This window comes from Argentina anserina, chromosome 3 (assembly GCF_933775445.1).
Source record: "Argentina anserina chromosome 3, drPotAnse1.1, whole genome shotgun sequence".
NCBI lineage: Eukaryota > Viridiplantae > Streptophyta > Magnoliopsida > Rosales > Rosaceae > Argentina > Argentina anserina.
In genome coordinates this window covers 30,712,805-30,740,715 of record NC_065874.1, presented here as the reverse complement: position 1 = coordinate 30,740,715, position 27,911 = coordinate 30,712,805, and the positions used below count along the sequence as shown (strand labels likewise).

At 36.8% G+C, this 27,911-nt stretch overlaps 4 protein-coding genes across 4 annotated transcripts; 2 read left to right on the top strand and 2 right to left on the bottom strand.

The window, feature by feature from the left end:
• Positions 1-9,124: 9,124 nt before the first annotated feature.
• On the top strand, positions 9,125-12,444 carry LOC126786440 (uncharacterized). Its single transcript, XM_050512271.1, has 6 exons — positions 9,125-9,264; positions 9,921-10,025; positions 10,288-10,646; positions 10,861-10,956; positions 11,771-11,830; positions 11,912-12,444. Exons 2-6 carry the CDS (start codon positions 9,923-9,925, stop codon positions 12,101-12,103), a joined length of 810 nt encoding a protein of 269 aa, XP_050368228.1. The 5' UTR covers positions 9,125-9,264; positions 9,921-9,922; the 3' UTR covers positions 12,104-12,444.
• Positions 12,445-14,669: 2,225 nt separating this feature from the next.
• Positions 14,670-17,492, top strand: LOC126786427 (putative serine/threonine-protein kinase-like protein CCR3). The gene has a single exon (XM_050512253.1). It carries the CDS (start codon positions 15,174-15,176, stop codon positions 17,445-17,447), a length of 2,274 nt encoding a protein of 757 aa, XP_050368210.1. The 5' UTR covers positions 14,670-15,173; the 3' UTR covers positions 17,448-17,492.
• Positions 17,493-19,235: 1,743 nt separating this feature from the next.
• On the bottom strand, positions 19,236-22,499 carry LOC126786430 (phosphoinositide phospholipase C 2-like). The gene is made up of 9 exons (XM_050512257.1): positions 22,157-22,499; positions 21,874-22,070; positions 21,588-21,723; positions 21,249-21,410; positions 20,957-21,153; positions 20,688-20,805; positions 20,413-20,565; positions 20,212-20,298; positions 19,236-19,617 (listed from the first exon to the last, which is right to left on the bottom strand). The coding sequence occupies exons 1-9, from the start codon at positions 22,463-22,465 to the stop codon at positions 19,315-19,317; spliced, it is 1,662 nt and encodes a 553-aa protein (XP_050368214.1). The 5' UTR covers positions 22,466-22,499; the 3' UTR covers positions 19,236-19,314.
• Positions 22,500-25,329: 2,830 nt separating this feature from the next.
• LOC126787473 (F-box/LRR-repeat protein At3g26922-like) lies at positions 25,330-27,162 on the bottom strand. The gene is made up of 3 exons (XM_050513352.1): positions 26,233-27,162; positions 25,933-26,091; positions 25,330-25,847 (listed from the first exon to the last, which is right to left on the bottom strand). Exons 1-3 carry the CDS (start codon positions 27,160-27,162, stop codon positions 25,503-25,505), a joined length of 1,434 nt encoding a protein of 477 aa, XP_050369309.1. The 3' UTR covers positions 25,330-25,502.
• Between the last annotated feature and the right edge of the window lie 749 nt (positions 27,163-27,911).

Genomic DNA, 27,911 nt, shown 5'->3' with positions numbered 1-27,911 from the left:
GTAAAACAAATGTTCGTTATTTCTAGTCCTTCTTCTTCTTCTTCTTTTAGTCACAATAATCACATAAAATGCTATGACATAAGGTGTGACAAAAAGTGTGACTATGACAGTGATTGTGATAGATAGTGGGACAGTGGCTGTGATAGGAGTTGTGACAAGGGTTGTGAGTTGTGACAGGGGTTGTGACAGTGGGTGTGACAGTTAGTGTAAATAGATAGTGTGATAGGTTATGTGACAGTGAGTGTGACAGTTAGTGTAAGAGGTAGTGTGACAGTGTATGTGACAGGATGTGTGACAGTTAGTGTAAGAGGTAGTGTGATAGTGTCTGTAATAGTGGTTGTGACAGGATGTGTGACATGCCGAGAGGAAATATGGAAATATGCGAAATTTTATTATAATTCAAATGAAATTGGTATAAGTATGCTCAGAATGAAGATAATAGCTAGAATTAGGGAACCTTGAGCTTCGGTTTCGCCGGAATTGCTTGGAGCACCGCCATCGATGGCAGCAACTCTTTGCGATGGTTGTTGCGCCTTGTACGGTTGGTCGATTTAGAGTGGGTAGTATATCAAATGAAAAAGGAGAGCGAGATTTTTCTAACGGTACCAATTTCGTCAAAATCTATCGCCGGACGGGAAAGTTATGGCCGAAATCAGAAAAAAATGAAAAAAAGAAAAAAATAGTGAAAAATGGCAAAACATTACAGAAATTATTTTTAAAGTGATTTTTTTCTAATTTTGTTGACATTTTTCTAATTTCCAGTTAGATGTGATGACCTTTTTATAATTAATTCATAAATAGTGACTTTTTTCTAATATAAGTTGGAGATGTTACCTTTTTATAATTTTTCTTAATTATTAATCGTTAAAGTATTTTATGATCGATTATGTTTATTTGTAAACAAACAAGCATTTGGTCATGAGGCTATGCTAATTGTCGGTACGATGTAGCATGCTGTTATTTGAAATGACCGAAAATACATCGATTGTAAAATTTACCAATATCGTTTGCTCGTGAGATGGTTGCAATTTACCATCTTCACAATGCTATGGACCTATAGTAATTGTATTAAGATGGTAAACTGGTAAACTCGATAGATGGAAAAGAGAATTGAAGGGGAAGATTGGAAAGAAAACATTAGAAGCATTCCTCTGATTTTTGTTATGGTGGACTAGCTAGAACTCTAGAAGGCAGATCCGTTTTGATTGATAAAGACATGGAATAAAATCTGTTGACACCAATAATGTTTTTTGTTTTTGATCGTGGCAAAATTCTCAAGCTGATTGCTTTAAAGAGACATTTCGAAAGCTTAGAAACTAATTATTGAACGTAAGTTGTGCCTAGCTTAATTAGTTTTTGTAAGTTTCTTTATCACAGCTTCACGTTAACAACTTCTTAATAACTAAATACTATACAGAGGGATCAAAACTTCAATTTCACTCACTTCGTATCATTTTGTCTACACGGTTAGACATAGTTTATGTCGAATGAGCTTAAAACATAGAAGTAAAACATTTCATAATATGCAAAGAAATAAACACGTGACTAGTACGATAGACCGATAACGCTTCATAATATTAACAAAAATACCAAGAATTGATACGATAGACGAAAACTATGTCATCATATTCAATAAAAAAAAACACGCATGGAGGAGAATATAACAGAATACACATCATCAACGGTCGAGAATCGCACAAAGGCAACTTTCGCTAGCCTATCTCTTTAGGTGAAGCCTAAGGTGCATGCGCAAGTGGGGATTTTTGGATGCATTTTTAGTTGGCTTTTGTCACCAACAGTGGTGACTGATGAATGGTGATAATGATAGAGAAGGCGTGTCTCAATGACAGTGAGATATCAAGAGCTGGGATCTCTCATTTGAGAGCATATAGATTATTTATGCACAGGATTGGTTATCCATCTCACTTTCTATGTACAAAGTGGCTTTTGCCTAATTTGGAATATCAGCATTCCAATTCCTTTCTACTAAAGCTATAGCTACTCTCTTCTTCTCTTTCAATCCAGCCAAACCAACTATGTTACCAAAATTTCCCAAGTCTACTACTACCCTATATATGAATTTCTTAACGATGCAAAGCATACTTGAATTGCAAAACACAAGAGAAAAGGAAATGGATTGGTCTGGTTTTGTGGTGAGGTTTCTTTTCAAACAAGGGATTAGGAGAAATATTGGTTGGAGTTGCAAAAGGGATGATGTTGACAATTCCTTGATGCTAAAAGTAAGAGGTTTGCACTCAAATAGGGGATATGAATCACAAGAAGGATCGTGGCATCATTCTAAGTGTGTTTGATACTTTAGTTTGCATAATGGATATGTATAGGGCTGGGCCCGAGTTCAGCCCGAGCTATTTTTTTCAGGGCCCGAGTTCAGTTCGGGCTATTTTTTTCAAGGCCCGGGTCCGGGCTCGGCCCGGTTGTAGTATGACTGGTCGGGTTTTGTTCTTAAAAAGTCAGGACCTGGGTAAAATCCGGCCTGGATCAGTTAATTGCAGGATCCAGATAAAACCCAGACCGGTATCATCCGGGCCGAGCTCGCCCGGTTTTCCGGGCCTAACTCTATTTTTGGTTATGTTCCAGTGTCATTGTATCTATTCTATAAGTTTAGGATGACTTACGAAAAGCCAATTACATAATGACACCTAATGTCCCGGGTTTCCGGGTTTTTTTTTGTTTAAGGATTTGAAGGTTCGGGACCGGCCCAGACATAACAAAACCCGACCTGTTTATCACATGACAACACACGAGCCTGGAAAAAAGCCCGGCCCGCCCGGACAGGCCCGTCGGACCGGTCCGGGTTTTTTTTCTTCTTCAGGCTTTTTGCCCAGCCCTAGATATGTACTCAAGAAGGCTGCAACCCACAACAATTGATTACGATCGACAGCATAGGCGTAGCCGCGTAGCTAGCATAGGCCCAGAAGGGTCAATTGACCTTCTCAAATTTTTAACATGTTTAAGTAAATCTTAAATATTCATTGAAAATTATGAAATTAGTATAAATTTGACCGTTCTAAATTTTGGAAAATTCTTAATTAGTCTTAAATATCATTGAATATTCAAGAAATAAAATAAAATTTTACACTATTTACATGCACACTCCAATAAATACAAAATGGTTTCTTACCTTATTGGCATATATTTGCAATCTAAATTTTTATATGCTATCGTAGTACCACTAAAAATTATTTCCTTCTTATAATTGCTTGTGTTATGTTACTAGCGCACTAGATTGTAAGAGGATGAGTGAAAATCTAGTTTAATTTTTTTACCCCTCTAAGTGAGATTTATAGCTACGCCACTGATCGATAACAAAATGCTGCCATGTGCATGCTGAGGCTTTATGCTTAAGTAAATAAGTAATCACACAATCTCATATGATTAATTAGTTTTGACTTTTGATGAAAGAAGAACATAAAAATGGAAAATAGTCTATCAAATTGTTTGAGAAGTGAAAAACACGTGAAAACATATGTCGATCATGTGGAATATTGCTAACAAACTTCTTACACAGGAGAACACAGGAGATGGCCATATGGGTATATCTCTCACCCTACTACATTGAACATACAAGAATGACAAGATCAGTTTCATGATATCTCAGAATTAAACGTCATGATTTTTTTATTAATATTAAAAAAAACAACCATAGTACACATAAATATATCATGGGGTTGACAAAACAATTAATATTTAGGGAGAATTGAACAAACATTACCTCAATTATCTGTCATTTTAACTTTTAGTAACTCACATTTGAAAATTATCGCATTGATACCTCAAGTTTCTATTTAAGCTTAATTTTAGTTCATTTTTTTCAATTAACACTGTTAGTGGTTTCATCTCCCACCACCTTTTATGGGAATTTTCATCATTTCATTTCCCTCCAATTTCATCATTTATTTTCCTCCAATTTCAACTTCTATTTAAAAAAATAAGTTGATTAATTCATATCATTTCATTATAAAATTAATAAGCATCATTTATTTACCACAACTATTACAAACAAACTAAAATTCGCAATTATAAAATAAACCAGCATATATTTCATATTGTATATGTTTATCAACCAACGACCATATTGTTATAATAATATGCTCAAAAACTCTATCATAAGCATTTAAATGTTTCAAAAGTAAAAGAAAATGACTATATAACAATTGGTTTGAATGGTAGATAATATTGGCTATAAACTAAGTGAGATTAGTGAGAAATAAAATGACGAAAATGCCATTAAATTGTAAGAAATAAAACTGATAACGGTGTTAATTGACAGACTGAACTAAAATTAGGCTGAAATAGAAACTTGAGTTACCAATGTGATAGTTTTCAGATGTGAGATTGATTAGTTGTAGCTGCACCACTAGGATGCAGTTAGAATGGTCCATAATTGAGATATTACTTGTTGAATTCTCCATAATATTTAATTTAACTCACATCTCGATGTTATAATCGTAGTTAGAAAAAAAAAACTATACAATTATGAAATAATTTTATACACATCTAGTGAAACTACCGTACTACATCTCTTTTAAACAAGTATAGATGTTGCACAACCCCTAAGTGAATGGATACCCGAACCATAGTGTAGCGTTTAGCGGTCACCACTAGGGGCGGAGCCATGGCAGCTTCGTCCAAACTTAGTACTCACCACACTATAACCGGGTCACCGTATGCGTCACAGTTCTCACTCTTCTTCACCACGCCATTACAGATTTACAGTCTCTAACAACCATCAAATCAAATTTGGAGGCATACTCCTTTGACACGACTCATAACGCGTACTGCGTCCTATACACAAATTTAGGGGTGGGCATAAAAAACAGAAATTCTGATCCCGTCCTGATTCCGTCCCGAAATTCATAGGGACGGGACGGGACGGAGGTCTAAAAATGTTCGTCCCGTCCCGATCCCATCCCGTTTCATAATGGTGGGATGAGACGTGGGACGAATAATTTCTATCCCGCTTCGTCCCGTCTCGTCCCACCTTTAATGAAAACTTAAAAATTCTTATATATTTGTATTAAAATGAAACTAATTTATGTTCTTAATAACTCCAAAATTATATCAACTCAAATAATAATGGTAAATTATAATATTTTTAACATAATATGCATTTTTTTTTGTTAAAATTTCATTATTGAATGTTACTTTATTATGAAAAAGTAAAAATATAGGTTTTTATTTAACTTCATAGGAAGGTGGGATTTGTCCCGTCCCGTCCCAACCGGGATTAATCCCGAGTGGGATGCATTCTTAAAAACCATCGTCTCATCCCGTCCCGTGCCCACCCCTACACAAATTAGACAATGCATGGGTCGTGTTTAAAGTCATGGACCTAGCCATGTTTGGCCACCACACGAGGTCCATTTGGCGGTTGTCCATTTAGGAGCCAACCTTATCTAATTGAGTAATGTCAATTAACTTCGCCATATCTTGAGTTCATAGGACATCAGCTTCATACTCAACCAGTTTGTGTAAGAATAGTCTAATTCTTTTTTCAATATCAATTCCTCAACGGGCAATAAGTTCCCCAAACTCATCCGAGTCAAAACTCCAAATGGACAATACATGTGAACATGTGGTTACATCTAGGGGTGGGCATAAAAAACGGAAATCCCGATCCTGTCCCGAAATTCATAGGGACGGGATGAGACGGAGGTCTAAAAACGTTCGTCCCGTCCCGATCTCATCTCGTTTCATAATAGTGGGATGAGACGTTGGACGAATAATTTATATCCCGCTTCGTCTCGTCCCGTCCCACCTTTAATAAAAACTTAAAAATTCTTATATATTTGTATCAAAATGAATCTAATTTATGTTCTTAATAACTCCAAAATTATATCAACTCAAATAATAATGGTACATTATAATATTTTGAACATAATATGCATTTTGTTGTTAAAATTTCATTATTGAATGTTACTTTGTTAATGAAAAAGTAAAAATATAGGTTTTTATTTAACTTCATATGAAGGTGGGATTTGTCCCGTCTCGTCCCGATCCCGTCCCGTCTCAACCGAGATTAATCCCGAGTGGGATGCATTCTTAAAAACCTCTGTCCTGTCCCGATCCCATCCCGATTCAAAAGAGTGGGACGGGACGTGGGATGAGCCCCGTCCCGTCCCGCGCCCACCCCTAGTTACATCTGGAGCAATCGCGCATATAAACTAGTAATGACACCCACAGTAGATGGGTCGAGTATGGGTATATACCTGCGTTACCCAGAATTTCTTATTTTATGAAAATCAAACCCGATTCAGCATTGCTCTGACCATCTTCAATAGCTCCACCGTACCATGTCTCCTCTCTCCCTGATTCTCCTGACTCAACCTCGCCGGAGGATAAATTATTATATATACTCGCCACATATCCCACTTGACGTACCCTCTTAATGTTATTGGTTCATTTTTTATTGTGATTGTTTTTAATTGGTTCTTATATGTAAATAAACTTTTGCTATTTTCATCGCGTGCATGTTAATTATACCATGACGTAATATGATTGACTAGGTACACCACATGACAGTACCACGTGGTGTGACGAGAATACATAATAATTACTCTCGCCGGAGATCCTTACTCCGGCATCTTTCTCAGGTAACTGCATGACCGAAGTCACCAAAATTATCTCATCTATGGTAATCAACAGTTCTGAACTCTCTCTCTCTCTCTCTCTCTCTCTCAAATTTCTGGATTTAATGATTGGTTAATTTATTAGGATCGATCTGCAAATACTCTGCTTACGATTCCCGCACCCATTTCTCATCGGATCAAATTCGTCAGTGACTTTGCAATACGTTGGTTCGTTGGTTGGTCAATTATCGACTTCCACATCAAAGCCTCTCTAAATTTCACTCACTGATTGCATTATTGAGATCTCCTTATGAACTAAACAACAATGATTCCATCATATTCAATTATTCATGTCAAGATCGATACTCGCATTACTATGTGCTTAGTGTAATTGTGTCTGCCACCTCAAAGCTCTTATGAACTAAGTAGAATGTGATAGTACGAAACTGATAGTTATATGATTTATGCGTATAGGTCGTGGCGCCATTAATTGGGTTCAACGTAAGATCTATCTTTAAAATGTCACATTTGGGCTCTACATGTTGGATTGGTGGGAGCGTTATCTTTTCTGTATCCTATTTTCACATTTCCTTTTCCTCCATTTTACTTCTAAATATGTCTTCTGTGTTTCAGGCATCTGTGGTAAGGATTAGAGTAAACATCAACTTGGAATGTTCAAGTTGTGAATGATTGAAGATCAGCTACATTCAACAGCTTGTACGTACTACAGTTGGTTTTTCCTTTTGACTTGTGAAAAAATGATGACTTTGAGTGAGAGCAACTGTGACTGTACTTCCCATTTCTACATTTGCTCATGTTTTTAACTTGTACTTGCTTGATTCAGCTTGCCCCATAATGTACACTCCTGACTAAGTTAACTGAACAAAGCTGTTTCTCAATATCTAAAGTTTCAGAGACCAGGTTCATCTCTCTTGGTGAGGCAGAATATAAATAAAGTCAGGGAGACATTCATGGAATTGGAGAATGACTCCAAACTCCATTTTCCAAACAAAGTGAATAGTTCAGTAGCCATGAATAAACAAGCAAATGTACTGTGTTTATGCCAATACAAGAACTTGAAAGATAAGATTAGAGCTTGATCGTGATTTGACACCATTGTTGGAATTGTCCTCGTAAAATGGATTTGAACGGTGACTGTATAGAGCAAAGCGGGGAAGATAATGGAAGATCTTAATGGGGCAGTGTGTGGGGGGACCAACCCTATAATCTCCATAACGAGAGAAGAGAGGTCTTCCAAGTATATGATGAATTACTATTTACTACATTATGCAAGATTCGCCATGAATATATTCAACCTCCCACTCACTCTGCAAATCAACATTGCATTTTATCTCTTTGTTCCGATACGGAATTAGGGGGATCCTTAGGTTTGGTAGATGCGTGTATATAAATATGTGCCTTTGCAATGGCATCATTGACGCAAATGTAAGGGCTACAATCATTTTGAACGACAACTCTTATAAAATTGGAAGATGAAGGTACGTTATAACTTATGAGTTAAATACCTAAATTGGTGAATAATAAGAGATACAATGGATTTTGATCACATCAACTCATGAAAGTAGGCTTAACTGGTTAGATGCCTTTGAGAGCCATTCTTGGTGACTAAGTTCACTAGTAGACAAATATGTGTAGGCATAAAATTGAATTCACCAAGCTCAATTATTTTGATGTAAAACATCTGTCTTTCAAATGCAACTACATCTCACCTAATGTGCGTTTTTTTTGGTTTCATATAATCACCTAATAGTGATAATATATATGTATCTCCACAAGATATAAATAAATCAGGATAATCTGACATGAAACCCAACTAGCCAAAACTAAAATGAAATGTTACATGCGGACGTGTGGTATCGAATAATTTGAGACAAGGACGGATCCATGATTTAATAATAGGGTGTGTTAAATTTGGATAAAGACTAATTTTTTTTTAAAGTCCTTCATAGAAAAACAGTGATAATTTTAACATGAGAATGATAGCTTACGCTTGTTGGAACAAGATAGAAGACTAAGATTCAAGTTAAATGAATTATCATTTGTACTTTGTGTTGACAAAAAAACTTAGAAAAACATAGCAAATAAACACATAAAAACAGAGTAAATAACTCAATTTTTCTTGGGTATCCATAGTTGATATATACTAAAATTTTTCACTCCAAAAAAATGAGTTGGGCTACAGCAAATCTTAACGCACCTCTAGATCCGTGCCTGATTTGAGACTAGGATAAATATCCTAATCCATGGGTAGTACACCATCATATCAAAAATATCCCATAAGAGAGAAGATTAGTACAATCCCAGGAGACCAAAATGGATACTATCTTTCCACTTAGTTGTCGCTATGTATCTATCAACAAAGTCTTATGTTGACATGTCTTAATGTTGGACAAGTTTACGACTTGACATTAGCCTAAATTGTAGAACAAAACAACAAAATGCGTAACACAAAAAGTCAAAAACAAATCAAACTTGATTTCTCTTGTTTCAGGCCCAAAGTTTAAACCCAGTGATTGATTTCTAGCTTAATAGGCCCAGTTTCTTAAACCCTTCGTCTCTGTAACTTTTGCTTTCCATGCCCTAAGATCACAAAGAACTCTCTCTCAGTCTCTCTGCCTCTGTGCTCCTCCTTGGTGCTCTTCAGTATCTCCAGGTTCTTTATCTGCTTAAAATTTTGATCTTTATGATTTGGGTCTGTGAATTATGAGCTTATACTCTTTCATTTTGAATCTGAGCATGGTTTGCTTCTGTTTTAGCTTACTGGTCATTTCCGAATTCTTCATATGATTTTCATTTTTGGGTTAATTTTTATGTTTTTATTTAAGTAAGAATTGGGTTTAGTATTGGAGATATGATGAAGCTAACTGAGAAGTATAAGTTAGTAAAAAGCTCATTACTTTTGATATGCTATGATTGAAAATAAATAGCTGAAAAGTTTGGCCGAAGTTAAAATCTGTATTCACTAATTCGGCATTGATAGGTGTAAATAGAATCTAGTTCTTGCTTTACAACTGAGTTCAGTGGAATAGTTCGATATAGGGAGTAAGAAATACAGATTTGAATTCAGAAGTAAATAAGAAAAAACAGTTTTTTTCTTTACTTGTTGCGTTTTTGCCGCTGGATTGAATTGCCCCTGTTGCCATATGGTATTGGGGTCTTTGAATTTTCATGAAAAGAGGACCTGTTGAGATTTCAAATAATCGGTATTGCTATGTTGGTAGACATTGATGGTATTAAGGTTGACTTGTTGATGCTTTCTTAAGCTTCATTACCATGTTGCCTACCCTGACCAACTTTGTTTCGTGGCAGAAATGAAAATTTTTCGATTTGCTCTGAGATCGCTCAACGATAATGTATCACACCGTTGTCATCAGCCACACAGTGTGAGAACTTTTTCCACATATGTACCACCAGGTACTTTTCACATAACTCCAGAACTCTTGGTTCTATTTCCCATGAAATATGGTTAATCGATATATGGGCACTCTGCATAAATCTAGCGAATAGGTTTTGGGGTTAGGTTTATTTGGAGGTTCTGGTGTTTGGGTTGTTTAGATTCTAAAATTAGCTTCTTCTTCATTTTGTTTGCTGTCTATCACTTGATGAGTTAATGATGGAAAACTCAAATTGCTTATTTTTGAAAATTTATCATGCTATTTCAATTTCTCCTTTTCAGGTAGTAGAATGGATGATAAGCAGAATTCTAATTCCTTTGAATCCACTGATGATTTTGAGGCGCGGATTTTCAGTAAAACTCCTGTAGGGGATTCCAGAACAGATGCTTTTTACTCTAAACTTGAGCAGCTCGGGAAGACTAGTGATAAATATGTTCCGAATTTCCCTGGAGGAAATGGAAGTGGTCTCAATATACTTGACGGCTTAAATGAAAGTTTTGACACATTGTCAGATGGAATGGATAGAAAATTGAAGAGATCAGCCACTGACTTTCAATTTGATTGGGAAGAAGTTGAAAAAGATGGATATACCTTCAGACCAGATGCAAATTATTTTCATGGCGAGACTTATGAGCCTCATGTATGTAATGGAGCAACCTTCCTCTTCATTTACACTCTTTCAGTTCTGTTATTCCATTGTTATATTTACTAGTATTGGTCTGCAGTGTTATATCCACTGATTCTGAACTTTGTTGTTTGTACTGCGCGACAAATGTTTACAAGTCAGCTGTTCTCTTTACAACATGTTTTCAATTTACTCTTCATCTGCTTCATAAAGATCTGGTCATTTGCAGGAGCTTGATCTTACTAAGCCTGCATATCGTAAATTTCCACAAAGGTATGAGTTTGAAGTCACTACAAAGGAAGTTCTTCAAAAAGCTGATTTCAGGGTATGCATACTTGTCACCTTCCTGAAGACAATAAAATTTTAGGAATGCATAGAGACTATCTATACAATTACTTATGTAGTGTCCCAGTTTCTGCGTATATATGAGGTCAGTTTTAAGTTATTGGTTTTATTGTTGATGCTCTGATCACATATTATCTTCTATACATGAAGAGCAGTTGAGACTTGTTTGTTTTGCAAAACGACATTAATCCATATAGTGCAAAGTGAGGGTTTAACTTGATTGAGTCCGCATTCTCGAGTTAGAAGTGAAGAGATCAAAGAATTTTAAATTACTAGCCCATTGGGTGGATTTATTCTACTTAATTGGCCCCAGATTGCATTACATGGTGGATTTCACTACACAATTCAATGGATTGTTAGACAACATAACACAGGAAAGTAGATACTGTTGATAAAAGGGTTCAGAAGGTTCTCATGGTATTTTTGTTACTCCCTCATGTTACCACACAATTAGGAAAAGTCAGCTTTAATTACCCTTTTACCCTCTGAGCATCAATTGAAACCTGAAATCTTGGTTTGTTGTTATTACTGGTGATTGTATTTCTTGGATACCTTACAAACCTTGGATTGAGTAAGGATGATGCAAGCAACACAATGGTTATAACGTCCTTACTCAATCCAATGACTATAAAGATCCAAGCAAATCCAAGCACAAAAATCCAAGCATAGAAGCTGGATCCATATATAAAAGTTTCTGAAAGTGTCATTTAAAAAATGTCAAGTTCATTTATGTATTTTCTTATTTTCAATGCTTTGGAGTGTGTTCTTAAGTTAAATACTCTGTTTTTGTGCAGAATGTGAGGTTCGTTGCAAATTTCATAACTGAAGCTGGAGTTATTATTAAAAGAAGCCAGGTAAGAGTGAGTGCATATGCAGTGAGTTGAACTTTGTTGAATTTTTATCATAATAAGCTATGTTCACTGCCCATTGTGCAGACAAAGATTAGCGCCAAGGCCCAGAGAAAGATTGCGAGAGAAATTAAGACAGCTCGAGCTTTTGGTTTAATGCCTTTCACAACTATGGGGACGAAATCATTTACTTTTGGAAAGACTATGGAAAATCTTGATGCAGACTTTCAATATGATAGTTATGATAACCCTACAGCTGATGAGGATCTTGGATACTAAAAGCTTACTGTTAGGGGCTGAATCTGTAGAACATGTAGTTGGGATAGCAGCTACAAGCCGGCTCCTACCCTATAAGAGCACACAAAAAAGTGTTGATGGAAAATATGGTACTTGGTAAGCTGAATCCCACTGTGCCTGTAACTCCATGTTTCTGTTGTTATGTAGGCTATTCAGTTTTCAATTCTAGTTTGGGAATCCACAGCCATTGCCATTTTCATGAGTATGCCAAGCTCATTATATTTTTTTTTTGGTTATCTAGCATAAATCTGAATAAGAGTATAGCCAGTTTGCTGAACTAAGATGAATAATAGTAATGACAAAGCCAAAGGCCATTTCTTGGATACTAGGGTCAGCACCCATATCAAAATTAGAAGGCAAAAATGTCAATTTGCACCCCAAACTTGGCCATAATTGTCAGTTTGCACCTTGAACTTGTATTTTAGTCAATTTGCCTCCTAAACTTGGTAAAAATTGCCGATTTGCACTTCATCCGTTCAATTTAATGTTTTCCATCTAATTTAAGTCACATATCATGCATTTGAGAGGCATCATTGTCATTATATTTTTATTCATATTTAATAATGAAATAAATTAATAAAATTACTTAAGAGGAACACTTGTTACTATGTTTTTTTATTTTTTTTGAAACATGTTATTGATTTATATATTTATTATTTTACTTGACATGTTATGTTAAAAGATATTAGAAAAATATAAATGAATACATAGAAAATTAAAAATAAATGTGTACATATAAAAATATACACATACACAACACACTATATTGAATGGGTGTGTGTTGAATATATAATTCAAAGTAGAGTTAAGTATGTGGAAAAAAGATGTAAATAAATACTTTGATTAAAAATAATAATCCTGTTTTAGAAGAATATTTTTATTTGTTAAAAAAAAATAGAAATAGAAAATGACAATATTACCTCTCATGTGCATAACATGTGACGCAAAATTGGATAAAAACAGTTAAATTTAACGGATGAGGTGCAAATCGGCAATTTTTACCAAATTTAGGAGGTAAATTGTAGGGGTGGGCACGAGACGGGATGAGACGGGATGGGGCTCATCCCACGTCCCGTCCCATTCTTTTGAATCGGGACGGGATTGGGACGGAACGAGGGTTTTTAAGAATGCATCACACTCGGGATTAATCCCGGTTGGGACGGGACGAGATCGGGACGGGACGGGACAAATCCCACCTTTCAATGAAGTTAAATAAAAACATATATTTTTACTTTTTCATAACAAAGTAACATTCAATAATGAAATTTTAACAAAAAAAATGCATATTATGTTCAAAATATTATAATTTACCATTATTATTTGAGTTGATATAATTTTAGAATTATTAAGAACATAAATTAGTTTCATTTTGATACAAATATATAAGAATTTTAAAGTTTTCATTAAAGGTGGGACGGGACGAGATGAAGCGGGATATAAATTATTCGTTCCACGTCTCATCCCACCATTATGAAACGGGACGGGATCGGGACGGGACGAACGTTTTTAGACCTCCGTCCCATCCCGTTCCTATGAATTTCGGGACGGGATCGGGACGGGATTGGGATTTCTATTTTTTATGCCCACCCATAGTAAATTGACTCAAATACAAGTTCGAGGAGCAAATTGACAATTTCAACCAAGTTTAGGGTGTATTTTGACAATTTTGCCGAATTAGAATATGTGAACTTTCTCCTCTTTCTTTCGAGAACTTTCCTATCATTTTGGAAGATTTAGTTTATTTGAGTTTGTACTGAGGAATGAATGAGTTTTAGCTATTACTATAAAGTCCACGATTGATAACCGTGTATGGTTATTGACTTATTGTGGTCGACTGATTATGTGACATAAATATTTCCGTATTCTTAATAGATTGTCATTGTCTGTTATGATCCCCCAATGATTGTAAATTCATTGGACAAATGCAGAAAAAGCTTCTTCAATACATATAGCTATGTTCACAGTTTACAGTAGCTTCCAAATGCAGTGTCATTGAAATATAAAGGCATGATCCTATAATCCCTGTGTTTTAAGCAATCAACTTGCTATATACAATTTATAACCGTATTCAGATAGCTTGTTATACATCTACTTGTAGTTTTATTTTCTTTACTTTTTTTTATATTTCAAGTGGTATTGTTTAATGTTAGTTGCACGATATTCTGAGCGTACTCAAAAGAAACAGATAAAAACAATTTTTCTGTTTTATATCAAGCTTGAGTTGTAGTGGGAGGGTTAAGGGTTCCTTTCATAGTTCAAATTTCTGATGAATTTGTCTCATCATCGGTAATTTTTTCTCCTTTGGTCTGAAATCATCCATAGTTAGAGATATTCTTATTGACTTTCAGTAATCTCTGACACTTGGAGATTTGATTCTTACAAGATTAATAGAACCAAATAGACCGCTCAGAAGAACAAGTTTACTTTATCCATTCCTCAATTCAAAAGATTCTCTAGCAAACCCAAGACTGATTGTGTTGTGTACTCCTAAAGCACTGTAGCCAGACACAAATTTTGGCTGAATTTATGTTGATAAGATTCTGCAGGCACAACCACAACTTCAATGATAAACTTAGGGTACAAATTGGCAGATCGTAAACATATGAACATATTTAGCAAAATAGAGAAACTCGCCAAATCTGAAGAAAACAACAACTGTTTAGAATCCTGAGCAATTCAGCAATGTATGATCCCAACAATGAGAAGTACAGATCATCAACAACCAAATATTAGTAACAACGCAAGTAGACGTACGAGACATAAGGTCCCAAAATCATTTTGTAAGCTAAACATTGTCGGATGTTCAGTAGCTTAGGGAAAAAGAAAGATAAGACTGTTTCAACGGGTAGCAGAACAAGTTCTGATACACAGTTAGGACTTGAGAATTTTCAATTGCCAATGGCTGTTCCTCTCTTTAGCTCAACAATAAGACCCCACACGCTTCACACCTTCCATATATTACTCTTCCATATATTGCTTTCATCCCTCTCTCTTTCCTAATGAAGAATTTAAAACCAGAAACTTTCACTTCCCCATGACCAAATCGCCGTAAATGGCACTTGTATATGTCTTCATCTTCTTCACAACCTTCTTCTCTTTGCTGACACCCAACGGTGTAGTTGTCAATGGCCTCGGATTAGCTTCCACCACTGCCATTGTATATGGCACTTCAACTATCTGTGGCATTGTAGCCAACCACCGAACACAGTTTATACAATGCTACCAAAACAACCGGACTATTTTAGTTCAACCCTCTGTCTCGTTTGAAGCAATATCTGGTGGGAAGACCTTCTTTTGTGGTCTCCGGTCCGGTGGCTTTAGCCTTTTCTGCTGGGACACCAGCTCAGTTAGCTTCAATCCTAGACGTATATACCACAGTAATGACGTACGGTTGACTGATCTAACGGTTGGTGATGATCAAGTTTGTGCCAGAGAGGTCAACTCCAGCATAGTCAGGTGCTGGAGAGGAGGGGCTTTGTTTCACTCACCTGGGGAGGCATTGAAGTTCAAGTCAGTCACATCTGGAAGTGGCTTCTCATGTGGGATTTTGATGGATGGAAGCAGAGTCCTCTGTTGGGGTAATGGTATTGGAGCTGAGATTCAAAGAGGGTTTGAGAATATGTCAATGTCGAGCCTAATCGCTGGAGAGTCTCATGCTTGTGGCTCAAGGAAAAGTGGAACTTGGGTCTGCAAAGGGAATAATGATTCCGGGCAATTGAATGTACCTTATGGTGCTTCATTTTTCATGTTTTCAGGCCTTGCATTGGGAGCAAATTTTACTTGTGCTATAAGGCAAAGCAATGGTTATATTGTATGCTGGGGTCATAATGTTTTTGTTGGAAATGTTTCGTTTGAGTCGATTGTTGCAGGTTTGAATTTTGTATGTGGACTAACAAGAAGTAATCTTTCAGTCATTTGTTGGGGACCAGGATGGTCTAGTTCTGGAAATCATGTTACTTTGGGATCGATCATTCCAGGTCCATGCGTACAAACTTCATGCAGTCGCTGTGGTTTGTACCCAAACTCGGATACTCTTTGTGGTGGGTCGGGGAACATATGCAACTCATGCCAGGCTGAGCTTCCAGTTGTAGTGCCTTTGCTCCCAAGAAGTCCACTGGAACAAGGTTCTTCACCATCCATAGGAAGAAATAAGCTTCTGTTGACTTTCATGATAGTTGGATCCATTGGGGGTTTTGCGGGATTTTGCACTATTATTTTCTGCATATGGATTAGACTATGCAGTTCTTGGTTCAACAGTCCGGAGTCTGAGCAACTCATAAGTGCTGCAGACCGCAATTTCGGTGCTGCGGTTGAGATCCAAACTGTTCCTGGTGCTCCCTCACAGCACTTGAGAAGTAGTTCATCATCAAAGCATGCATATAAGACTGAAGAATTTTTACTAGCAGAACTTTCTGCTGCCACTAAGCATTTCTCAATCCAAAACAAGATCGGTGATGGGAGCTTTGGTATTGTATACAGAGGCAAGCTCTCCGATGGTCGCGAAGTGGCCATCAAGAGAGCAGATACTAGTACAAAAACCAAGAAATTCCAGGAGAAAAGAAGTGCATTTGATTCTGAACTAGCATTGCTGTCTCGGCTTCACCACAAGCATCTGGTAAAGCTAGTGGGATCATGTGAAGATAAAGATGAGAGGCTTTTGGTCTACGAGTACATGAGCAACGGTTCACTTCATGATCACTTGCATAACAAGAAGAATGTGGAGAAAAATAGCAGCATTGTGAACTCTTGGAGAACGAGGATGAGAATAGCATTGGATGCTGCAAGGGGGATTGAGTATCTTCACACTTATGCGGTGCCTCCAATAATTCACCGAGACATCAAGTCTTCTAACATTCTCTTGGATGCAGACATGACAACAAGAGTATCTGATTTCGGGCTGTCATTGTTGGGGCCAGCATCTGATCAAGAAATCATGTCATCAAAGGCGGTTGGGACAGTAGGTTACATTGATCCTGAGTACTATATACTAAACGTTTTGACAGCAAAGAGCGATGTCTATGGCTTTGGAGTGGTATTGTTGGAGCTTTTGACAGGGAAGAAGGCTGTTTTCAATGACAGTGAAGAAGGAACAGACCTAATTGGTTTGGTGGAATATTCAGGGACAAGGATAATGGCAGGAGAGCTGCAAAGCTTGTTGGATAAAAGGGTTGGGCAACTGGAACCAAACGAGGTCGAAGCACTTCAGCTGGTGGCTTATACTGCTATGCATTGTGTCAATTTAGAGGGGAAAGAAAGGCCTGGTATGACTGACATCGTTGCCAATTTGGAGAGAGCAGTTGCTCTTTCTGAACAGGAACCTAGCTAGTAGCTTCTCTACCTCCACAATTTTCTTTCCTCGCTGTAAAATTGTCATTGTTTTTACAGTTTACAAAACAACATTCATTTATTAATATTATCAATTCCTTACCAATTTCTTATTTCCCACCTCATCCTATTCTCAATAGGAAATCCATGTTACTAGCATAAAAAAAACTGATCCACATTCGAATGAAAATATGCATGCATAGACACATCATCATCCGATAAAATGAGCAACACATTAGACATAATAGGTTCTTATGAGAACAAAAATACAGTACCGAAAATTGTTTTAAACTCTAAGATAGCCATTAAACTTTTATAATTGTTCATTTGTCTGACATGAAGGACTGAAGGACGTGTTCATGAGCCTACTCCATTTCTAGCTTACTTTCTGTACAGAAACTACAGATGAATATCTTAGTGTGTGAGACATGAAGATCTGTTAGAGATTGCAATCAGATCAAAGGGTCATTACGTTTTTTTTTTGTCTTCACATGTAGCAAATCAGGTTTCCAGAGTATCACGTACGGACGAAATAGTTTTCGATTAACTTTTTAATTAGTAGTTAATTATTTAATTAGTTAGGTAACAGATGCTATTTGATTTGGGAGTCATCAATGGAAATTAGATTAAAAAAACTGGAACGAGTGTGATCGAATATGAACACATCGAGTCATTGTTGTATTGAGTTTGTCTGGCATCCTAGCCAGCCGATCCTAGAGTATATGTGTTTGCTAAACTTCATAATCTATACTATTATAACCGGAACATGACTTTCTAGCTAAAATGATTTTTTACCAAAATGTCCCTCGTATATTAAAATACTTTATGATAGTTTTAATCAATGACTAAAATATTAAATAAATAAATATAATAAAATATAAAATAAAAACAAGCGGTGGTTGTCTGAAAAGCTTTTTTCACTATTTTGTAACGTCTTTTCACACACACGTAAGTCAATTGCTAATCTCAGTGGAAGAAAGATCGATCTTCTACTCGGTGTTGTCATTGTTGTGTTTATATTGTGTCCAAAATAATTGTCCCCTTGTGAAGTTGAGAATTACGTAGTTTCTTCATCCCATGTTTTTCAGTTTTTATGTTACACATACGTTATTCATCTTTAATATTTAGCTATGAAACTTCACGGAATAGGATCTGTAATTGATTAAACCCCTTAACCTGAGGACTGGGGTTCGTGCTTACATGGGATGACTGGATGAGAATGTGGTTTCAAAATGCACCCCTTTGGCTCATGGAAAGGCATAAGGAAATTAGGTATGTTTTCCCTTTCAGATGCAATTATTTACGAAGACCTCAACTCCTCTAGAGTCTAGACTTCGGAGAATTCACGACGTGTTGATCAACACTAGAACTTGCATTGAGACGTTTTAAAGTTTACTTTTAGTACAACATTTTTTTTCTCCAGGTCAAAGAGCTTGAATTCAAACACATGGTTGTGATGTTCTAAAAATTGGCCGCCTAGCCAGCCCAGGAGGCGCTCTTTAGGCGCTAGATGGCAAGAAACCTGAGGAGATATTCATCGGGGCATCTGGGCGTTTTAGGGTCTAGGCGGTTGTCTAGGCGGCCTAAGTAGACTCAGGGCGGTAATAGGCGGCCTCTACGCTGACTCTGGGCAGTCCTACGTGATTATTCATTCCAGTGGACGGAATATAAACAACAAAGTCCACCCATGCATGCACGTATAAATTAAATTCTTTTTTATGCCAGAAAATTTGTAGCAGACCTTGCCCTGTGCCTGTAATATTATTCCAGTTTCTGATCAGGAAAACACAATATGCTCTATATAGTTAATGTAGTTTGCATATTGTAAATAGAGTACAGAAGAGGCAAGGAATATGATACTTTATACTTTACTCCGGACTTCCAAACCCAAATTTCATTAGAAGCTTCACAGATTTATACTTTATCCCTCTTTTATTATGCAGCGGAACTGCTCGGAACCCAGTTCTGAGCTCCGATATTGGCAAGCATGTTTGGCCACCAAAGTCATGATTTCCGGAATTGTCATACTCTTTAACTTCAATTCTAAGCACAGCTAGTTCTGGAACACTCAATGGGAACTCGAATTCCTCATCCCACACCGGAACCCAGTCGTCCTCGATTGGTTTAGTCTCATGCATTTTTGTGTCCTTCGGGACTCCGGCAATTCCAACCTACAGACACATTTTATTGCGTGATATTCTGCTGTTAAATATGTGGAACATCATGTTTGCGTTGCTATTAATCCGAGTTAATTCAAATAAGTGTCTATATATGACTGATGATCCTGATTTATGGAATGCTGACAGAACTTGCATACATTGCACACATTACAGTGTACAGTTACTACTTGCATGGTTTTTTCGCCACCTAAATATTATGTTATTAGATTGTTGATTTCAACTTTATAAATTATTCCCTCAGTAATATAATAGTTAGAATTACTACTGTTTCCTAAATGAGGGATACGCGTGTAATTGATATTTCCTGGTAAATGAGGGAGACTTAATACTGTATAGGGTCTCACTTTCAAATCAAAGGTTGGTCCACAATATATAGAGTTAGTCTAATTCTGTTTCGAACTCTTCTACGTGGATGAATCATTAACTCTAGTCTCTGTTATCGAACCAGTCTACGTGAATGTATTCATGGATAGAGTTAGAGTTGGTCTAACTCAAACAATAATCTATTTGATCTGTAATCCAAATCAGCACTGCCAAACAATATATGCTTTCCCATTGTTAGGATACTCTATAAGAATGACTTACCCTCACAAAAAAGTCCGGTGGAGAATAAAGATCAAAGTGTGTGCGGTGGAAATCTGAATGCCATCCTTCACCCATGTAAACTTTTACCTGTTTATCCAGAAGAGAGATTATGGAGCTAGACACTTGAACATTGTATATCTAAGATAATAAAAACAACTGAGATGGACACACTTTTACAGGTTAAACAGAAATTCGACCCACCTTCAAGATTTGCCTAACCCGGAACGATTTCCCAGGATTAAAAACCTCATTATCTGGACTGTTGCCAAGTAAAAATTCAGGTTTCTTCACATAACCACAACCTCCATTAGCTCTAAACATTCCTTCCATAATATGAAGTTGCTTTCCATGTCCCTTTGAGAAAATAAATTGGTTGAGGTGAGGCAGAAGCAGTACTCTTAGTACCAGTAAAAGCTGACTATATATAAGAAACTACTGTAGGAAATCAAATTACACGTGAAATTTAGAAGTCTAACTTGCATATTGAATGCGACCATTTGAGCTCCATGGCTCCATCCAAGCATAGGGTCATAATTTGATGAATCCAAACGTGTACCCTTGGGATATATCCTTAACAAATTTCTTTGTGTAAATCTAGAAAATGAGTGGAGCCAATTTGATGTTAGATGGTGAAAACAAAATATGTAATAAGAGTGGCATGAATTCTGACATGGTGAAACTTCAGAACTTGAATTTCCCGAGTGTTCAACATTGTAAAATTCAAGGTAGGGATTATAAATATTACCTGACAATATCTGTTCCACGATTTTTTGATGCGCGTTCGAGTTGTTGCTCGCTCAAGCTAAGACGTCTGACTTTCATGGGATCAATATGCCACATATCATCACCGCTTTTTGGTTTTCCAGCATGAATTGCAATTAACTGCTTGTATTGTAGAGTTGTATCCTCCTCATCGTCATCCGGATCATCTTCGTCACTATCCTACTTATTTTTAATTGTTAATCAGTGGTACCTCAACCTTACAAGTAGTATAAACAAAATGGTTAGCACAATGTATACTACTGCTTTATATGCACCTTATCAGTTACTCCGTAGTCCTTGCGCCTTTGAGGGTCATGATACTCCGGTGGCTTGGTTGAAATCAAAACCTTTTTTCTTAATATTTCAGGTGAAGGGAATTCCATCAGAAATTCGGAATCAGGGACATAGAGCATATCACCAAATGTTTCATTCACCATCTACAATCTCAGATAATTTGTTTCATCAGAAATGGTAGGATGTACCACGTTAACTTTCTAACTATATCCTTAAGCAAGGTTAGCAATGAGGTTCCTATGTAATTTATATCTATCATAGATCGTCAGTAAATGTCATGCAAACAATTTTTGAAGGGAAAGGGCATGAGTATTAGTTACCTTGGCCACCTTAGCCTGAAGATCTGAAGGTAAGTGGTCTTCAAATGTTATAACAACAGGATATTCAGAAGCAGTAAAAGCATTATCCTTAATAGCCCGCAAGCATTTGATGAGTTCAACCGGACGAGTCAAAGTCCTATGAATTAGGAAAGGTTCAAATAGATCATGTATCAACTACACAACAATTGCTTAACATTGGAGAAAGCTGAAAGCTACAGTAATATTATATGTACTGTTGTAATTATAGGTCAGGAACAAAAACTGAGACTAATTCAGTAATTCATACCCTCCATGACGAACCTCAACGCCATTTTTTTTAGAGTTAGGCCACAAATCTAATTCAATAACTCGAACACCCCGTTGCAGTGCCTGGATAATTGGGTAGACACTACTGTCACTGTTGAGTTGATTTCCAGTCAGGTATGAGTTATGGCCGGTGAATAGAAAATAATGAGCCAATGGAGCGTTCATGTCATGATGCACCTGATCGATCCAAACATTATTTGACTTGTACATTATTATCAGAGAAGCAAATTAATTCCTGAAATTACAATTAAATATGAATTTACCTTTGAAGAGATTGGAGGGTTAAGATCACCAAAGAGATATCGAAAAAAGGCATCAAGATGGAGGCCTTTTCTTTGGAAAATGTTCAGATGCTTGAGACTGTTGAAAATGGCCTGAGCATCTTCCTTGGTGGCCTCACATTCTTCTTGAAACTCAATCAGAAAGCTGTGAAGGTCATCGAGTGAGATGGTGCCATTATCGGCATACATATCAAACATTCTCTTGACATCTTCAGGAGGCTCCGCCACCTTAAGCCTGAATATTCTTCTGAAACAGAAGCAGACCTTGAATGACTGCTTGTTGTTGGACATCTTTGCAAATAGTTTGCGTCGACACTAGTTTCTCTTGATATTATTTATATAAACAGAGGAAAGAATATAGTCTTTGCTTTCAAAAATCATCCACTTACTATTGATTTCCTAAAGAGGAATCTACATACACTTCAACAATTGATTTATGAATGGAAATCATGGAATTTCTTGGAATATAATAAATAGATTGAAATTCTTAGGACTAGCTTTACAGCAAAGTAAGAATCTGTGCTCATGCAAACTTTATTTTTCAGTATTCCACATTCCCTCTACTCTTTCTTAATCATTGTCTGACACAATATATTATACGGTAATTCCAATCTTATTCTAAACTAAAGTGAAGAGATTGCTCTTCTCATATATGTATGTCTTTCTCACTTGTGCTTTTCTCTTTTATCACTGCCAGAATTATATGCAATTATATGTGCTAATTGAGGGGACCTGCTGCGTGACGTTTTCTCTAATATCATGATAATCATGCTAAAGCAGAACATGTCTGATATGCTTATTTTTTACATCCTATCTGATGAAAACAGTATACGAGTTCTATTTAAAAAAAAAAAAGAGTACACAAGTCATTAATCAACCTAACAGAAGAAGGATCATTGCGCGCATTTCCCTATCAGAAGGTTCAGAAACGAAACAACTCACGTACAAACCAAAACTCGAAAAGGGCACAAACAACAAACAACTTCACAGTTTTCCGAGCCCCTCTGGGAATATGTGATGACTGTTTGTTAAGATCATTTATCTTTTTTTGAATCTCCTTCATATGAATTCGAGAACCTTATAATTTTTTTCTCCAAGACCATTGCAATTTTTATCAAAACTTATGCATAAAGCTCATCCTTGTATCCACTAAATTTATAGGCATACATCTCTTCAAGGCTTTTCAAGAAACATGGAGGTAATGGCTCCCAAACTCCATCTTTTGCATCGTCTGAGGACAATCCCCTATATCATCAAAGTTTACTAATTCAAAAATCATGAAAAGCAAAGTGGAACAGAAAACAAGGAAATATATAATAGTGATTATGTAGTTACCACCCGGAATGATCTTGAAGACAAGGACAGTTTTGGAGCATGGTCAATAGTCCTTTACAGCCAAGATATACTTGCAGTGATACAATACCAAAGTGTCTAGATTATTGAACAAGGGAAAATGAGGAAGAAGTTCCGGAGCATTGGTCTGAAGTCTGAACCACCTGAGAACAAGGTGAGGCCAATCAGTAAAATGTGATTTTAGACAAGGACTTGTGAAGCAGAACATCAGCGAGACAAGCTTTTGCAAATTCTTAAATACTGCACACAGATTAATTTTTACTCAACAAATTAGGTTCACCACATTAGAAAGGCCACAAAGGAGCTTATACAGCCGAGCACTAACATATCTGCTCTCTCAGTAGAAGTAGGAGATATATGAGCGCTGATGAGTTATAAAAGGAGTCCTCATCTCAGAACTCGCCCCGTATGAAAAATATGTGAGACTAACTCCAAGTATCATAATCTGACAACTATCTGAACCTTTTTTTGTGGGATAGCCCATAGCCCCCTTCATGTAAGGTAAACCTCAAAAGCTTGGGAGCATAAATGTTCACATAGTTGAGACCGGACCTATTGCATTAGTAAAAGGATAATTCCTCAAGCATTGGGAAACCAGAATACAGCTGCTGATCACATGAGTAGTCATCAGAAAAAACCACCTCCATAAGTGTCAGGCTTCTTAGACCTGAAAATCTAGTGGTACAAGGGACTTTGAAAATACAGGGCAGATGCAAACAGAGAATCAGGCAATAAGATTGGTTCGTTCAAGTTACGCAGGTCTAGGTCTATAGAAATAATTTCAACATTGTGCCTTACTAAGGAAGTTATCCATGCTTTAACACGGGAGGCATCATTAAGCAAAGGAAACAAAAGACGGAACTGTTTTACCAGCAGAGCCACGCAGAACGAGTGCTCACTTCGATATTATTCACTAACGGGGATCTCTTGGCATCCAACCTTGAACAATTTGGGAACTGATGTCCATAGGTGCTCCCATCTTTTATACAATATGATTGTCCTGATTGCAAGGAGAGAATATTCTTACTCAGCACATCAGGTATATCACTTAAACCTGTGCTCCTCCTTTCATCTCTTCTCCTCCACCCACGTTCTGCTTTTTAGGTTTTTCCATCTGAGAACTTAAATCTATTGATATTACACCAACAATAGGTAGCCGAGGACCTAGCAGTTTATCTAATTTATTTTATCTTAGCAATGAATATCAACATAAGTTCATAACTATGGATAATGCAAAACTTGTTTATCAATATAGTCAACTAGGCATTACAAATTCCATATTTCCCTAAATACAGAACTATGTCTCTTTTTAATTTCATTGCAGTTTAGATTCCACTAAAAACCCATAAAATTTTTACACCAACTAATTGAATCACAGACAGCGAAAACTTTCCCTACTCATATGATCAGAACCCAATATCCAAATGCCAAATATCTAATCGCCTGAAGCTACTACATATTTCAATCAAATCGGTTAGGATCTTATTCAGCAACTAAATAAAAGCCTATTTGCCAAAAAGTATGAAACTATGAAACTTACAGTGAATGTATACACAACAAAGCCATAAAACGAAAATTTAATAAAATAAAAATCCAATTGACTGGAAACACTAGAGGAAGATGGATCATACCCAAATCAGAATTATCATCGGAATCATATAAAAATGGGTTCCTTTTGGATTCAATTGGAACTGTAGCATATGCCCATTATAGGCAACAGCATATTAGAGACTCATACAACTCAATTCATCCAATTTCCTATTACAATTGGGAGACATTTCCTCTAATGAGTAAATCAATAACACTCAAAAGTTTATTACATATTAACATCAAGATATGAACAATTAACAGATCCATTGGACTTGTTCCTTTCTTGTTAATCAGCAACACAGTTTGCAATCTATGCACTAGGCCAGTTTCGGTTCAGAACCATTCCACTCGTCAGACTACAAGTTCAAGACTATTGTTCAACCTATCACAGATTAACATTCGGCCATCCCAAGATTGGAGAAGAAACGAAAACTGAACTAGGGCACGGACAAACAACTTGGCATTTTTTTGATCCTTTGGGGAAATTTAATAACCGTTTGCTAAGGTCCTTCATCAATTCTAGTTCCAGGTACGACATACCACTGCGCCAATTGATATTCACCTTCTTTACGACCCTTGCACATTTCAGCAAAACCTTTATTGCACGAAGCTCATCCTCCAGTCCACAGAATTCCAGGACATCAATCTCCTCAAGACTACTCAAGAAACATGGAGGCAGTGGCTCCAACATGCCATCATCTTTTGCATCATCTGAGTACAGAACAATCCCCTAAAGCATAAAAAGAAAACAACAAAGGTATCAATATATGGAAACACAGTTCAAGGGTAAAAATTTAAGAGATTATGAAAGTTACCTCACAGAAGACAAGATACTTAAGACAAGGACATTTCTGAAGAAAGGTCGATAGTCCTTTGCAACCAAGATCTACTACCACATGTCCAAATACCAGGGTGGTTAGATTAGTGAACGAGCGCATGTGGCCAAGAAGCTCTGAAGTTTTAGATTGAATCATCTGAGAACGGGGTCAAGCCAATCAGGAAGATGAGTTAGACTAGCCACTCGTGACAGAGACCATAAATGCAACATCATGCAATTTGGAAACTAAAATTGATAAATTAGAGAATCATAATCACTGAAAGAGAAGAAAACATACCTCAAAGGACGTATGAGAGATGGTTAGGTGCTTCATACTAGGGAGACCAACAAGAAGCTTACACAACCGTTCACTAAGTTGTCTGACCCTCTTGGTTGACTTAGGAAATATCACAGCTTCATGTGCTGATGAGTTATAGAACAAATATTCATCCAGGAATTGACCCATGTAAGAAAAATATGCAAGTGTAACTCCAGCTATCATAATGTGACAACCATTTGAACCTCTCACATATGTCAAATCCCCTTCATCTATGGTAAACCTCAAAAGCTTGGGAGCACTTATAATCACCAGGTTTATATTTTCCCAATTGCAACGATATAGAAATATTTCCTCAAGAACTGGGCAACCAGAAAACAGTTTCTGTGCTGAGTTGTAGTCAGAAAACACCACGGATGAAAGAGTCAACCTCCGTAGACTCGTGAAACAAATGGTAGAAGGAACTCTGAAAATACAGCGCAAATTCAGCAGGAGTACTTTCAGTTTCGTAGACGTAAACAAAGAACGTGGCAAAGAGATTGGTCCAATGAACTTGGGCAGCACCAAAGAAAGAACTTCAACATTGCGCTGCACTACAGCATAGATCCATGTATTGACACGTATTGCATCCCCCACCACTTCACACGAAAGAGTAAACTCTTTAATATCAGCACGGCCACGAAGCATGAGCGCTCTTTCCACAGCATTCATGAAGAGATCTCTCTTCTCAAATTTCCATTCAATAAATGTGAGACTAGGAAGTATTGTCCACATGGATTCCCAACTTGTTGACAGAATGGTTGTCCTGATAGCATCTTTAGTTGGAAGGAAGGAGAGAATTTTTAGAATAACATCAACCGGTAAATCTCTTAAGCTCTTGCTGCCTCTTTTCATCTCTCCTCCACCTAACTTCTGCTTTTTATATTGTACTATTTGAGAACTTGTAGCCATAGTAAAGTCTTTCCCTGATAAATCAAAAAAGCCAATATTAGGCACCAAAGGACCTACAAGATTAACAAATCAAATACAGTAATACACTAACAATTAACAAGTACATTACGATTGCATATTTCACAATGAACACGAAACTATAGCCCTCCTTTTGGAATCTCATTTTCATCATGTGAGTACATTCAATAAAAACGGTCTACAAATATATACATGGATGCATTGCATCTCCAGGTTGACAGGATTCTTTATTTCTACTAGAAGAGGGACAGGTACATATATCTGGGTGGTGACCACTGGAATAGGTTAATAAACAGATTGATAGATATGGCTTTCAATTCTCAAGCTAGTTACTAGTACAGAGATAATTCTGTAATCAACGACAAGAAGAGAGATAAACAAGTAGAGATAAAGAAAGAGAGAAGAGTGTGTGATTGATAGATTGATTCCAATTAAGTTCATATAATTCCCAGGTTTTTAAAGATGTCAATGTGTTGTTCAACAGATTCATACAGTTTTCCACAACTCTATGGTTGTTTTAGCTCACATTTCTGGTTCTGGGTACCTATTCTCATTTGGGTTTCTTGAAGATTCAATCATCTGGGTTTCTTGAAGATTGATCATCTGGGTTTCTTAAAGATTGATCATCTGGGTTTGCTAGAAATTCAACTAAATTTTGGTGAAACTTAAACTGGCAGCGAATGTATATACAAAAGAATGAAGCTTATTTCGCCCAAGAACTCAAGATTAAA

Excerpts from the sequence above, each read along its gene's own strand:
- LOC126787473 (XM_050513352.1), bottom strand. The coding sequence starts at position 27,162 with ATGGCTACAAGTTCTCAAATAGTACAATATAAAAAGCAGAAGTTAGGT. Across the intron at positions 26,092-26,232 it reads TCTCTCATACGTCCTTTGAG|ATGATTCAATCTAAAACTTC; the intron begins GTATGTTTTCTT and ends CCCCGTTCTCAG. Across the intron at positions 25,848-25,932 it reads AGTATCTTGTCTTCTGTGAG|GGGATTGTTCTGTACTCAGA; the intron begins GTAACTTTCATA and ends TTTATGCTTTAG.
- LOC126786430 (XM_050512257.1), bottom strand. The coding sequence starts at position 22,465 with ATGTCCAACAACAAGCAGTCATTCAAGGTCTGCTTCTGTTTCAGAAGA. Across the intron at positions 22,071-22,156 it reads ACCCTCCAATCTCTTCAAAG|GTGCATCATGACATGAACGC; the intron begins GTAAATTCATAT and ends TGGATCGATCAG. Across the intron at positions 21,154-21,248 it reads ACTACGGAGTAACTGATAAG|GATAGTGACGAAGATGATCC; the intron begins GTGCATATAAAG and ends AAAAATAAGTAG.
- LOC126786427 (XM_050512253.1), top strand. The coding sequence starts at position 15,174 with ATGGCACTTGTATATGTCTTCATCTTCTTCACAACCTTCTTCTCTTTG.
- LOC126786440 (XM_050512271.1), top strand. The coding sequence starts at position 9,923 with ATGAAAATTTTTCGATTTGCTCTGAGATCGCTCAACGATAATGTATCA. Across the intron at positions 10,026-10,287 it reads TTCCACATATGTACCACCAG|GTAGTAGAATGGATGATAAG; the intron begins GTACTTTTCACA and ends TCTCCTTTTCAG. Across the intron at positions 11,831-11,911 it reads TTATTATTAAAAGAAGCCAG|ACAAAGATTAGCGCCAAGGC; the intron begins GTAAGAGTGAGT and ends CCCATTGTGCAG.